The sequence below is a fragment of the Strongylocentrotus purpuratus genome, unplaced genomic scaffold (assembly GCF_000002235.5).
Source record: "Strongylocentrotus purpuratus isolate Spur 01 unplaced genomic scaffold, Spur_5.0 spur5_scaffold_12, whole genome shotgun sequence".
Taxonomy (NCBI): Eukaryota; Metazoa; Echinodermata; class Echinoidea; order Camarodonta; family Strongylocentrotidae; genus Strongylocentrotus; species Strongylocentrotus purpuratus.
Window position 1 is genome coordinate 6,125,545 of NW_022145597.1, and position 15,380 is coordinate 6,140,924.

Here is a 15,380-nt window from a genome sequence, read left to right on the forward strand (position 1 = left end):
CTACTTCCGTCACACAAAGAGTTTGATATAACTCATCGATAACCTTTCAGGTTTAAAACTTCAATTTTGTTTTGTATGCACATCATTGATATAGATTCTTGAATAGTTTGCAGAAAATCGCATTTACCGTTATTATGGGGAATTGCGATGCTCGATATTTCGTCTACATATCGCGATAGAGTCGTCAAAAACAATTATCTTTCGAATTTATGGGAAAAGAAGTGGACGTGAATTTGATATCTAAATTTTCGGATGCATTCCCACGAGAAAATAAGTCATCCAACTCGACAAGACGTCAAAACAAAGTCAGATTTTATGATTCAAAAGAAGACTAAACGTCAGAGCTGAAGACGAGAAGGGGTTTAGTTTTCTAGTCGGTATCAAAATACTCCAATAATAGATGGCAGCCGATTGCTCGTGTTAATGTCCCCTGGCTAAAAGGCAACACACAACCGGTTGGTGCTCGATTAATTAAAGATTTTCTTTCTCCGACCGCGTCAGCGCGTGAAATTCGAGCAAAGGATCTTTCACGGATTAAAGCAGACATCTTGCCCGGTGTCCAAACATCCCGCGCTATGCTTACCTTTACGGCAACCCAAATCAGCACACCTCACGCGAGATAATTTTTCGCTGCTAGAAGTTAATGAATTATGAAGCACCACGCGTGCCGAACGGTGTGGTGTTTCGCAGGCGTTGTGGCAATCCATAAAACCTTCCGGTAAGTCTGATTTTTCGAGCTCTCGCTCCGAGAACATGATGTACGATAGAGGGACGGGTGAGGGTAAGGTGAAAGCGGAGTATGATGGGGAGAGACGGAGAAAGAGACACAGAGAGAGAGAGAGAGAGAGAGGGTGTAGCTAAATAGAGAGAAGGGGGTTGGGGGAAATAGAGGGTAGAGAGAATGATATTGAGGGACACAGATGAGAAAAAGAGAGGGAGAGAGAGAGAGAGAGAGAACAAAAGAGAGATCTATAAAGAGAGAGTGAGAGAGAGAGAGAAAGAAAGAAAGAGAGAAAGAAAGAAAAAAGAAGGGACAAGATGAAAACATTACATTAATTACCCACTCCTAATCAGTAGTCTTATAAATTTGAAACAGATACCCCTCCCCCATGATGCCAGTCCCCCATTACAGCCTGGGTTCACGCTTCTTCACTCTGCCTCGTAATACTATAACTGTTATGTTTGTTTGTTTTACCTGACTGCTAAGAAATCATGAGTATGCTTATAAGTTAGGCAACCAGGGGACCGACGGCTTTAAGCTATCTCCGACGGACTTGATAATGAAAATTCATGCCCTACCAAAAGGGCACTAGCGCATCGACTTGGTTCCGAACCCGGGACCTCCCGGTTACGAGACCACTGCTGTACCACTCCTCGATGTTACCTCCCCTTACCTTATCTTCAAGGTCTACCTTGTTATCAAAGGAGAGCGATACACAGTCAAACAATTGTATTAACATTTGTTTAATCTAGATCTGGTTATTCGTCAAGTTTCTAAGGTCAAGTTCACAAGCTTTGTTCCTTCTACATTAAGCAGACAGAATACCTCGCACATAGTTATAAACCACTAAGCGCGGAGGTTTCACATTTCTCAAAAAGGCTACTCTTTTGGATTACAGGTAAGCATCTTCATTATTACAGGCAATGACTTGTCTTCTTACTGATTATTTGCAGAACAACGTGTTGTATGTTATTGTTTGTTTCGATCCCTTGTAATTTTATGGTAATGATTGTTCCGTGTACTTCCTATGAGGGTGTGCTGTTTGATCAATGACCTTGTAAATGGTTTGACCTTCTCGCAGTTTTAATAATATATGTCTGTCTCTCTGTCTCTTCTCTCTGTATCTCTCTCTCCCTCTCACTTTCTCTATTTCTCTCTCTCTCTCTCTCTCTCTCTCTCTCTCTCTCTCTCTCCAGTCTTGTAATCACAATTGCATACAACATTAGAGTTTGGTATAAAACTGTCTTCTCGATAGACCTTAGAACTAACTTTTATAGTTACTATCATTTTAGATCTTACATTCAAAATTAATGTGCTGTACGACCACAAAGAGGGGTAGCCTATGCCAAACAGGTAACTATGGATGCCATATCCCAGACCCCCTTCTGATTAACTTGATATGTAATGATCACCATAACTTTCGTTTCTTAAACTTTAGGTGTACCACCCCTTTACTCCCCCCCCCCCAACATACTCGCCCAGATCATTCTGACAATCTGTTTTGCTGTTGCCAAGCGCTTTACTTCCAAGTAATTTTCTAGTCTATTAACTATCAGTTAAATATTCGTTATGCTACACGAACCAGTTTGGGTCAAATTAATGTAAACGAACTGATGACAAAATAGATTGATAATTATCATCATGTGATTCATAGTATTGCATTGCTGCAGCATTTCTAGCTTGTTCTCACGGAAGTCGTTTTGGAATTGATGCGTACATCACCTTTATACGACATGCCATTTCCTTCCTCATTTTTTATATGCATGTGTAAAAATGCTGAAGATTAAAATCCTTTAAAGATTCGCTGCGGAACCTCTGCCATTTTTCGGGAAAATAATTATGTTTAGTATTCTTTCAAAAGATTCGTCCATTATTGATCGAGGATGTGAGTGTTTTAACTCACAATTCACAGATGAGGTGTTACATAAATAAATTGGTCAATATAAAATAAATACCATCAAGAGTTTCTTGGTTAAAACCGACCGTCATTTTGATTACATTTAGACCAACTAGAGAAAGCACGAAAATTCATTTTCACCAAAAAAAGCCAAGACCGACTTTGGTTAATATCTTTAGAATTTTAGGAAACTCAAATGTTAAACCAACATTCAAAAGGTCCCAGGAGTGTCAACATTTTGGAATTGGTAGATTTACCCTTTTAACGCGCTGGATTTAATCATCCAGCTTGTTAAATTAGAAGTGTCGATCTACTTTTATGAAAATGTCACACCTCAGCCCTTCTAAGATCGATTGATGGTGATTTGACGCAATAGTTAAGTTAGAGTGCCATGGTTAGAAAGGGAGAGATGGAAATATATATATTCATATAATTCGTCCTTTTTAGAGCAAAACCTTAAGGACCGCACGGAGGGCGGAATATCGGCACAAGATGAGATTGTCTACTGCGATGTTTGTCCTGGTGGGCGGGGTCTATTTGGGCATCACCCTCTACGTTCCCATGCCAACCGATATGGACGCCAAGATGGAGTTCTACTTGAAGACCATTGGATTTAAATTCAGCAAGTTAATTGTAAGTTTTGAAAGCTGTAATCATTGATAATTTTAGGTCTTAGTTTAAAGCTTTTCAAACGGTAATTCAGTAGTTATATGGGAATGTAGCACAATCAAATATGTGTACCCTACCACGGAAGGAAAACATCGTACTAGCATAACAAAATTGTAGTGGTCTCTCTATGTTTGGAGCCGTAAGGGCGTTAACTGTATGTAAGAAACATTATTTAACGCCCTTCTGGCTTCAAATAGTCTTTTGTTTCCCCTTGAATGCAACAATAACAATGATCGCTGACAATGTGACCTCTTCTTGGCGTGAAAACTAAAACTGTGATTTACCTCATCTTTATATCAGATTACTTCAATACCAAGTGTGAGTCTTGATCCACTTCCTTTTTGGAAACTTAGAATCAAGAACAGAGTCATTCTTGATTATGAATTTCACAAATTACAAAACAATTTGGTGTTATTTCATAAGATATGGTCGTACAATAATGTACTCTTTCTTTCAGATGATATTGATCTCACATGGTTGATTTAATTGTTGTTTGTGATAAGTTTGTCTTGAGAAGATGCTCATAGTTGGAAGTTATGAATTCCCATAATTTAATCGTTTTGAAACACTCTATGGATGTGTAATCATTTGTAATCAGTGTTTAGTACAATTTATGTTTTTTCTCAATTTCTACCGTCGAAATTATTGTTTTTTTATGAATTGTTTAATGGTTACTTTCTCATGTATTACGTACTACTTGTTGTTGATTATTGGTATATGATTCACAAACACTTATTATATTAAGTGCATCACTGTTATTTTTTTTATCTGTTTTAATTATTATATGTATTGTAAATAAAGTTTTACTTTCAAAAGTAAAAAAAAAAGTCTTCTTCTTCTTCTTCTTCTACCTCTTCTTCTTCTTCTTCTTCTTCTTCTTCTTCTTCTTCTTCTTCTTCTTCTTCTTCTTCTTCTTCTACTTCTTCTTCTTCTTCTTCTTCTTCTTCTTCTTCTTCTTCTTCTTCTTCTTCTACTTCTACTTCTTAGTCGTCTTCTTCTCTCGTTTCCCCGTTAACATTAAATTATTCTTTGCATCAATATATTCTTCTCCTTATTTCATGGTTGTATTGTAACCGTGACTGTCTTATCTTCCTTTTCCTATCTTTATTTTTCCAAGAAAATTCTCTCTAATGTCTTCTTGTTTTCATTAATCTAATCTATTGTGATACATTTTACTTTTTTTAAATCTTCGTTAAAGATGTACCTGGAATACCTAGTTCGCGGGGGCTCTACCATCGATTTTTCTGTTGTTCAAAATATCATGATATGTATTACCACAGTCTATCGAGTAGGAGCAGCTTTGACCCGCAATTCAGAGGGGTCAAAGTTCACATTAGATGACACGACCTTTGACGGGGTCAGAGTACTTTTTTACCAGCGCACCGATGGCAGGCAAGAGAATCGACCGGCTTTTATCTTTCTACATGGGGGCGGTCTTACTATTGGCAGTGTCGGTGAGTGGCAAAAATACATAATTGAGAAGAGTTGTTTAACTGTTGTGTATGACATTTTGTTACGTATTTTGAGTTTTTGCTTGCTTTAATGACAAAGATAGCTCTTGACAACCTCAACGGGTCATAAGAACTTGATCCGGCCTATCAACACAGTTCATGCCCGTTCCCCAACCCCACTCCGGGGTCGGAGGGACCGCATTCGTATTCCCAAAATCTCCGGTAAAGTGGTACTTTTTCACACCGAAGATAGGGGGTGCTTCAAAGGTAGTGAACAAGTATACGCGTACCCTAGGTAACACTGAGTGGGGGGGGGGGGGGGGGGGGGGGGGGGAGAGGGGGAGGGGGGGGGGGGGGTTCATGCAATTCATACCCTGTCATGCAGTCCAAAACTGCTACAAAGTCATGTATATGGATTCCAATCGCTTTTTCCCAAAGTTATGTGTTTTGAACATACTTGTTGTTTTCTTTGTCGTTTCGATCCCTGATCATTTCTTTGTATATGCCTATATAACTTTTATATTTTACCATGCAGTTCAATAATATTTCCCCTTCCTCGCATCACTCTCGATTTCTCTGACTATATTATAATTATGAATAACGTTACAACGAAAATGTTTAATTAGGCATAATTCTTCTCTTTAATGTGTGTATGTTTTATCTTGTTTAAGTTGTTCTTTTGTGTATACTGCAGATTTGTTGTATAATTTGATTCCATCTTTCGCACAAGTGTGCCTTGAGCATTTGATTACAAGTTGATCTGGTGCCTTATAAATCTTATATATTGATATTGATGTCATCCTATCTTCATTTTGATCTCTCTCTCTCTCTCTCTCTCTCTCTCTCTCTCTCTCTCTCTCTCTCTCTCTCTCTCAATACCTCTCTTCCCTGTTGTGTATAGATATATACGAGATGGTAACCGATGACATTGCAGGGCACCTCGATGGCATGGTTGTGATATCTGTGGAGTAAGTTCCTTTATGATGATTTATCAGACAATAATTAATGAAAGTTTATTAAGTTTTGTGTCACTGAAATGTAATTTGATTTGTATGTTGCAGAAGAAAATATATTCAATTCAATTTGAAGAAAAAAATATGAGTGGTCAGTTTGATGTAAAATTTATCTTTTTTTAAATTGTACTAATAAGGCGTTTTTAATTTATTTATTTAGAGGCAAGTTTGAATTTGAATTGTTTACCGTGGAAAAGAAAGTGGCCTGGTGATTGATTTGTGGATCAAACTTGATCTATATCAGTTGATTGCAAACTGATACAGATCACAGTATCAAAGAGAGATAGGACACATGCTTCGGCGGTGAATTTACTACTCTAACTAGATTCCTACTTTCAATCCTGGATCAAACACTGCATCAAACCCTAACCCTAGACCTAACATGAAAAGGCAATGACAACTCTAATCCTAACCCTTTATCTTTACAAAATATAAACCGGGGCAAAGGTTGCATGAGGAATAGTTGGATCACCGAACAAATTAAAAAATATTATTGTTCTTAAACCCCATTAAGAACGATCGAGCTAATATTTCAAGTTAACAATGTTTCTACTTATAAGACTGTGTTTTTGTGAACCAGCAAGCTATCTGTTACTTTGGTTCAGTTATCGCCTGGCACCGGAACATCCCTTTCCAGCGGCCTACGACGACGGGCTAGCCGTTACGAAATGGTTGATGAGACACGCCGACGTCTATGGCGTTGATGCCACTCGCATTGCCTTAGGAGGTGATAGCGCCGGTGCCTACCTGACGGCCGCGATCGTCCAGGCAATCCACGACAATCCGACTCTGCCCAACGTTCGTCTCCAAGTCCATCTCTTCCCGTGGTTGCAGCACTTCGACTACCAGACACCGTCCTACCAGAAGAACGCCCATATCTTCGGTGAGAGAACCTGGGTCGAGAACACCATCCCCGGGTTCTGCTTCAGCGCGTACTTTAACGGAGTCCTCAACGACTCCCTAGTTGAGCAGATGACGACAAACAACCACACCTCTGCGGCCTTTAAGAACTCTGCGCTTTACTGGAAGACCTTCAATCATTCTCTGATACCAAAGGATTTCCGTGACCCCGCCTACTACACCCCACCCCAATCAAGTGACTTCGGCAACGAGGAAATCTGGAATGAACTCAAAGACGTCGTTCTTGATACTCGGTTCTCGCCGATCCTTCGCGAGGACATGCGAGGATTACCGAAGGCCTACATCGCCACTTGCGGCTACGATCCTATACGGGACGATGGAATATTTTACTTCCATCGTTTAAAGGATGCCGGAGTTGATGTGTTTTGGGTGGATTATGACGCGGCCTTTCATAGTCTAGATTGGTACTATCCATTGTATTCGGAAACTGGGAAACAACTGCAGAGAGGGTTTATAAATTTCATCAAAGATAATATTTGAATTTGTGCCTGGTTTTTTATCAGTGAAAAAATTATACAATAGAGTAAAAGATGTTAATTATCGCTCATGCTTTGGAATTTTCATACCTTCATTCAGCTTTGTTTGATTGAACATTTTATTACACTTAATTTAAAATGTACGATCTATTCTTTTTGAACGAGCCATATACAGTTGGCCTTCATGAATGACATCGTTTACTCTGAAGAATCCAATTCTTCCACTTCTAGATGCATTACATTTTCATAGCGGAGGTGTTTATTTTCTCCCGAAATAACACCTTTTACGCTTTTGGGATGATTTGTTTTATTTCATTAGTGTTATCGTTTGGTTGCTTTAGTTTGCTTGTTTATTTTTTATCGGATCTAAGTGAGTAGGCCATTTTAATCATGGGCCTACTGTAACTGATATTTTCAGCTGGGGGAATTTAAATGTATTTTTATAGTCACTGTGTATTTGTTAGGTGCGCTTTTTTTAATCGCCTTTTAGTGAAAATAACTGTTCAGACAAAAAGAAATATGTTTTGGTATCGTCAATTAAAGTTTTGAAGATTTAAAACTGTTTAAATTTACATTTTGCTAACTAAATACGGAAATAGGTAACAATGTGCAATAAATAAACCACAGACTTGATGTTGTCAAACAAATGGAGAATTGCGTGCCATTGGAGAAATAATAATTAATAGTTTGAGGTATATTTATTACGCCAAGTGCAAAAGTGCCTGCTTTTATTTTTGTGTAAGATGATCAAAAGAGAAGAAGGAATAGGGAGCTTAAAGTGGAGAGAAAGAGAGAGAGAGAGAGAGAGAGAGAGAGAGAGAGAGAGAGAGAGAGATGGGAGAGAGAAAGAGAGGGAGAGAAGATGAGAGAGAGAGAGAGAGAGAAGGGAGGAAAGAGGGACAGCGAATAATATAGGCGTAGATATAAGGAGAGAAAGAAATTACGAAAGAAGAGGAAAGGGGGACAGAAAGACAGACAGAAAGAAAGAAAGAACGGAAAATTATAACTTCCTGAGAAGATAAAGGCTCGGTATTAGAGAGTGATCCGTGGGCAGAAAGAGAAAAAGGGAGCAGGAGGCCGGGTAACCGAGAAAGAAAGGGAGAGAGAAAGAGGGAGAGAGAGAGAGAGAGAGAGAGAGGGGGGGGGGGGTGGAGAGAGAATTTGGGAAGGGAGAAAAGGTAAGAAATCATGGCAGAGATGAGGTCAATATCACAGATTAAAATCGTCCATAACTTCACTGTCAGACACTATTGAGTGGCTGGCTTTTTTCTTCTTTGGTAATAAAATTTGCCTACATCAATAACCCACTTCTTGTAATGGCCAAAATTAAACTGATTGAATCTTTGCGCAGCATAAAACGTACGACCATTCAGTACAATGGTCTGAAATCAGACTATTAATTACTGGCTCTATAGCTCCTAAGTCGATTCGACAACTAATAGTCGTTATTTTTCCACTTAAAGACATTTTCAAGCCCCCCCCCCCCTTTTTTTTTTAGGGAAGTTCTAATAAACTTTCAAATGCCGTTGGAATTTACCCTTTTCATTTTTTTGGCCTGCAAATGGGACATAGTACCTTTAATCGCACATGACAGGTCTATACAAATCTCTGTATGAGTGTAAGGAAGGGACAAAATGAATCTCACATTTTTGTTGTTCTGTATGTCTTCAACATTTCTAGCAGGTAAACTGAAAATACATGTAAAGACGGTATGTTGTATTCAAAGCGGCTATATAAATCAAGTTTAATATTATTATTGGTAATAAATTAAAGACTATAATGTTGTATAATTTAGGGAGACATTTTGGAACATTATAGGGTTGGGGAAAGGGCTTTTATCCTCCTCTAACGATCTCGCCCTGTCTATAACCATGAATAATGTTTTTGTTTTGTTATAGCGACGGGAAGACGCTCTGCGTCAGCGTTTCGTCAAAGCGAGTGTGCCAACGAAGTTACTACAATCTAAATGAAGTCGCAGTCTAGCGCCATCTCCGACAAAAACTTTTTAAAATCATTTCATTCTTGACTCTTTGCTACAGAAGAGAAAAATTGGGTTTCAATCATATTTCTTATATAGTTTTAGGGAAAGGTTTTGTAATATTTCAGTGAATTATCAAGTTAATCCAAATGATGTCTAAAATGAAGCTCGACTTGACTGCTTCTGCACGACCAATCGCCAAGTTTTGTAGCATATTTAAAACATAACACAGATTGATACAAATGGGACTGCACTGTGAATTTCAATACACTCTCCTCGATGTTATCTTTATAATTATATACTGTACGTCCTTACCTTATCTTCTAGGCCTACTTTATTATCAAAGGAGTGCGATGCTCATTTAAATAATTAAAGTACATTTGTTTAACCTAGATCTGGTTATTTATCGAGTTTCTATTTTCGACACTATACCACCAAAGGTCAAGTTCACAAACTTTGTTCCTTCTACGTTAAGTAGACGATATAGGCCTACCTCGCTCATCATTTTAGACACCACCGAGCGCGGAACACATGTCTCAAAAAGGCGACTCTTTTGGATTACAGGTAATTATCTTCATTATTACAGGCAATGACTTGTCATCTTACTGATTATTTGCAGAACAAACGTGTTGTATGTTGTATAATGGTTTGTTTCGACACCTTATAAGTTTATGGTAATGATTGTTCTGTGTAATTCCTATGGGGTGTGCTGTTTGATAACTCACGTGCCCTGGTTTGATCAATGACCTTGTATATGGTTTGACCTTCTCGCAGTTATAATAATATCTGTCTGTCTGTCTGTCTCTCTCTCTCTCTCTGTCGCATTCTCTCTCTTCTCTCTCTCTCTCTCTCTCTCTCTCTCTCTCTCTCTCTCTCTCTCATATATATATATATATATATATATATATATATATATATATAGATATATATATATACCATTCTCTGTCTCTCTCTCTCTCTCTCTCTCTCTCTCTCCAGACTTGTAATCTCCATTGCACACAGTTATTTTGGTATAAATTTGTCTTCTTGATATACTTTAAAACTAACGCTTAGTTATAAGAATATATAGATCCATTCATAGTGCGCAGCTACTATACTCTACTGCGCTTAGGATCATAATTATTACCCGGCTGTAGCTTAATAAACTGCCATAATAAGGTGCTAAAGCATTCAAGGAATTTCTTGCTACCGGGTACCCATTTACTTCGCCTGGGCGGAGAGTGGCAAATGTAGACCAATGTCTTTTAATACGAAAGTGTGTGATCCACAGTGTGGTGACATATCCACTAGACCACAAAACCTCTACATAGTTACCATATTTCGACTCTTACATTCAAAACGGGTAGTCTATGCCAAACAGATAGCTATGGGTTCCCCTTCTGATTAACTTTTTTTTCAATGATCATCATATTTTTCGTTTCTGATACTTCAGGTTTACCACCCCCTCCCCCCCCCCCCCCCCCCCACACACACACAGAAATCTTTCTGACAATCTGAACCTCATTTTTGCTTTTGCCACGCGCTTTAATTAATTCCTAATAATTACCTAGTCGAATATGACTATCAATTAAATTTCCTTTATGCTACATGTACTGGTTTAGGTCAAATCAATTTGTACGAACTGATGATACAATAGATTGATAGTTATCAATACTGTATTAGCCCGCAGCATTTCTAGCTTGTTTACACGGAAATCGTTTTGGTATTTTTGAGTCGTTTTGTAAATCTATACTATTTTGAAAATGTCAATCCTCAGTCCTTCCAAAATTGTTAGCAATTTGACAATATAGTTTGTAGAGTGCAATATCCATGCTGTGCTTACAAAGGGAGAGATAGAAATGTCTAAAAATGTATCATTTTAGAGATAAACTTTCCATGGAAGGACGGAATATCGGCACAAGATGAGGTTGTCTACTGCGATGTTTATCCTGGTGGGCGGGGTCTATTTGGGCATCGTCCTCTACGTTCCCATGCCAACCGATATGGACGCCAAGATGGAGTTCTACTGGAAGACCGTTGGATTTAAATTCACCAAGTCAATTGTAAGTTTTAAAAGCTGTTTCATTGATACTTTTACGTCTTAGTTTAGAGTTTCTCAAACGATAATTCAGTAATATGTAGCACAATCAAATATGTGTACCCTACCACAGAAAGAAAACATCGTACCAGCATAACCAAATGTAGTGGTCTTTCTCTGTTTGAAACCGTAAGGGCGTTAACTCTGTGTAAGAAACATTACTTAACGCCCTTCTGGCTCCAAATAGTCTTTTGTTTCCCATTGAATATGCAACAATAACAGTAATATATCGCTGACCTAAATATGTGACCTCTTCTTGGTGTGAAAACTGAAACTGTGATTGGCCTCATCTTTAGATCGATATGATTACTTTTACGAAATGTGAGTACTTAATATGTACGATTCTTTAATCAATCATTATTGATTGAAACGTTCATTAGCAGTCAATGGAAAGGAATTGACGTCGTTGTCAGCCGTTTTATGAAAGGTTTCATTTCAAGAAACCGATAACATGAACAAAATGTATTCTTTACAAGAAAGGCTGTGCCTTTTTCCCCTTTATTTCTCTTTCTCTTTCCTTCCTCTTCTTCTTCTTCTTCTTCTTCTTCTTTTTCTTCTTCTTCTTCTTCTTCCTCTTCTTCTTCTTCTTCTTCTTCTTCTTCTTCTTCTTCTTCTTCTTTTTCTTTTTCTTCTTCTTCTTCTTCTTCTTCTTCTTCTTCTTCTTCTTCTTCTTCTTCTTCTTCTTCTTCTTCTTCTTCTTCTTCTTCTTCTTCTTTATAATCGTCTTCATCTCTCGTTTCCCTGTTAACATTAACTAATTCTTTGCATCAATATATCCTTTTCCTTATTTCATGGTTGTAACCGTGACTGCCTTATCTTCTTTTTCCTATTCTCTCTTTTGTCTTCTTGCTTTCATTGCTTTAATATATTGTGATACATTTTACTTTTTTCATATTCGTTAAAGATGTACCTGGAATACCTAGTTCGCGGGGGTTCTACCATCGATTTTTCTGTTCTTCAAAATATCTTGACATGTTTAGCCACAGTCTATCGAGTAGGAGCACCTTTGATCCGCAATTCAGAGGGGTCAACGGTCACATTAGATGACACGACCTTTGACGGGGTCAGAGTACTTTTCTACCAGCGCACCGATGGCAGTCAAGAGAAACGGCCGGCTTTTATCTATCTACATGGGGGCGGTCTCACTATTGGCAGTGTCGGTGAGTGGCAAGAGTACTTGTTTACATATTGAGAAGAGCTGTTTAGTTGTATATGACGTTTTGTTAAGTATTTTGATTTTAAGCTTGCTTTAATGTCGAAGATAGCTCTTGACAACCTCACGGACCTTTAGAACTTGATCCGGCCTATCAACACAGTTCATGCAAGTCATATCCTGTCGTGTAGTCTAAAACTGCTACAAAGCCATGTATATGGATTCCTATCGCTTCTGTCCCAAGCTATATGTTTTGAACATAATAATACTCATTGTTTTCCTTGTCGTTTCGACCCCTGATCATTTCTCTGTATATATGACTTTTGTTTTTGTACAATGTAGTTCAATATTATTCCCCCTTCTTCGGATCACTCTCGATTTGTCTGTCTATATCATAATAATCCTTAATAACATTAAAAGCCAAATGTTTAATTCGGCATAATTATTGTTCTCTTTAATTTGTGTATGTTTTATCGTATTCAAGTTGTTCTTTTTTGTATACTGCAGATTTTTCTTCTAATTTGATTCCATCTTTTGCACAAATGCGCCTCAAGCATTTTATTACAAGTTGATTTGGTGCCTTGAAAATCTTATAAATTAATATTGATGTCATCCAATCATCATTTTGACCCCTCTTCTCTCTCTCTCTCTCTCTCTCTCTCTCTCTCCCCGTTGTATATAGATATCTTCGAGATAGGAACCCGTGAGATTGCAGGGCACCTAGATGGTATGGTTGTGATATCTGTGGAGTAAGTTACTTTATGATGATCTATCAGACAATAATTTATGAAAGTTTATTATATTTTTTATATGTTGTATCGCTGAAAAGTAATTGGATTTGTATGTTGCAGAAGAAAATATTTTCAATTCAATTTAAACAAAAATTGAGTAGTCAATTTGATGTAAAATTTATCTTTTTTAATCGTTCTAATGAGGCCTTTTTATTTTTTTTAAATTTAGAGGCAAGTTTGAATTTGTATTGTTTACCGTAGAAGAGAAAATGGCTTGGTTGTTGTTTTGTCGATCAAACTTGATCTGTATCAGTTGATTGCAAACTGATCATGATCACAGTATTAAAGAGAGATAGGCTTTGGCGACGATCACCTGGCGGTGAATTAATTACTCTAACTATATTCCTTATTTCAATCCTGGATCGAACACTACACCAAACCCAAACCCTTAACCTAACATGAAACGCAATGACAACCCTAATCCTAATTTTACAAAATATAAACCGGGGCAAAGGTCGCATGAGGAATAGTTGGATCACCGAACAAAATCAAAAACATTGTTCTTAACCCCGATTAAGAACGACCCCAGGACGACCGTACTAATATTTCAAGTTAAAAATGCTTCCACTTATAAGACTGTGTTTTGTGAACTTGCAAGCTCTCTGTTACTTTCGTTCAGTTATCGCCTGGCACCGAAACATCCCTTCCCAGCGGCCTACGACGACGGGTTAGCCGTTACGAAATGGTTGATGAGACACGCCGACGTCTACGGCGTTGATCCCACTCGCATTGCCGTTGGAGGTGACAGCGCCGGCGGTTACCTGACGGCCGCGATCGTCCAGGCAATCCACGACGATCCGACCCTGCCCAATGTTCGTCTCCAAGTCCATCTCTTCCCGTGGTTGCAGCACTTCGACTACCAGACACCGTCCTACCAGAAGAACGCCCATGTCTTTGGTGAGAAAACCTGGCTCGAGAACTCCATCCCCGGGTTCTGCTTCAGCGCGTACTTTAACGGAGTCCTCAACGACTCCCTGGTTGAGCAGATGACGACAAACAACCACACCTCTGCGGCATTTAAGAACTCTCCGCTCTACCGGAAGATCTTCAATCATTCTCTGATACCAAAGGATTTCCGTGATCCCGCCCACTACACCCCACCCCAATCAAGTGACTTCGGCAACGAGGCAATCTGGAATGAACTCAAAGACGTCGTTCTTGATACTCGGTTCTCGCCGATCCTTCGCGAGGACATGCGAGGATTACCGAAGGCCTACATCGCCACTTGCGGCTACGATCCTCTACGGGACGACGGAATATTTTACTTCCATCGTTTAAAGGATGCCGGTGTTGATGTGTTTTGGGTGAACTACGACGCGGCCTTCCATGGTCTAGATTGGTACCATCCACTGCATTCGGAAACTGGGAAGCAACTGCAAAGAGGGTTTATCAATTTCATCAAAGATAATATTTGAATTTGTGCCTGATTTGTTATTAGTCGAAAAATGACATAGGCCTAGTTGTGTACAAGATGTAAATTGTCACTCATGCTTTGGGAGTGTCATTTAGCTTTGTTTGATCTTGTACATCTTATTACACTTATTATTAATGTGCCCGGTAATGTGCGCCTACATGTAAAGCATCAGATACATTGAAGAGTCCGATTCTTCCTATTCTAAATGCATTACACTTTCAAGATGTTTACCCCCCCCCCCCCCCCAGAAATAACAGCTTTCCTCGTTTTTGTGCTCTTTTGTTATGTTTTTCTTGGTTCGGATGTAAGGGGGTAGGTAATTTTAATCATAGGCCTACTGTTACTGATATTTCCAACGGGGAAAATTTAAAAGTTTCTTATCAGTCACTGTGTGTTCGTCGGATGCACTTTTTTAAACGCCTTTTAGTGAAAATAACTTTCTGTCTATGTTAAGTTCAAAAAAAGAGTAATATGCTTTGATGTCGTCAATTAAAGTTTTGAAGATTTAAAACTGTTTCAATTTACATTTTGCTGCCTAAATACGCTGCAGGTAACAATGTGCAATAAATAAAGCACGGGCTAGATCTTTTCAAACAAATGGAGAATTGCCTGCCATTGAAGAAAAACAAATTATAATTTGAGGCATTTTTATTACGTCAAGTGTAAAAGTGAATGTTTTTATTTTAGAGTAAGATGATCAAAAGAGAAGAAGGAAGAAAGAGCTTGAAGGGGAGAGATGAAGAGAGAGAGAGAAAGAGAAGACAGAGAGCGAGAGAAAGAGGGAAAGAGAGAGAGAGAGAGAGAGAGTGAAAGGGAAAG

General features: G+C 38.5%; 2 protein-coding genes across 3 annotated transcripts; both read left to right on the forward strand.

Moving 5' to 3' along the window:
- Positions 1 to 3,072: 3,072 nt before the first annotated feature.
- On the forward strand, positions 3,073 to 7,774 carry LOC762845 (arylacetamide deacetylase-like). The gene is made up of 4 exons (XM_011683445.2): positions 3,073 to 3,251; positions 4,486 to 4,741; positions 5,640 to 5,706; positions 6,357 to 7,774. Exons 1-4 carry the CDS (start codon positions 3,111 to 3,113, stop codon positions 7,150 to 7,152), a joined length of 1,260 nt encoding a protein of 419 aa, XP_011681747.2. The 5' UTR covers positions 3,073 to 3,110; the 3' UTR covers positions 7,153 to 7,774.
- A 1,879-nt stretch (positions 7,775 to 9,653) lies between these two features.
- On the forward strand, positions 9,654 to 15,164 carry LOC100893007 (arylacetamide deacetylase). Of its 2 annotated transcripts, XM_003724422.3 has the most exons (5): positions 9,654 to 9,690; positions 10,989 to 11,168; positions 12,108 to 12,363; positions 13,039 to 13,105; positions 13,767 to 15,164. In XM_003724422.3, the coding sequence occupies exons 2-5, from the start codon at positions 11,028 to 11,030 to the stop codon at positions 14,560 to 14,562; spliced, it is 1,260 nt and encodes a 419-aa protein (XP_003724470.2). In that variant the 5' UTR covers positions 9,654 to 9,690; positions 10,989 to 11,027; the 3' UTR covers positions 14,563 to 15,164. The 2 variants fall into 2 exon arrangements, with proteins under 2 accessions (XP_003724470.2, XP_030837548.1); XM_030981688.1 differs by lacking the exon at positions 9,654 to 9,690 and having other exon boundaries at positions 10,949 to 11,168.
- The last annotated feature ends 216 nt before the right edge of the window (positions 15,165 to 15,380 follow it).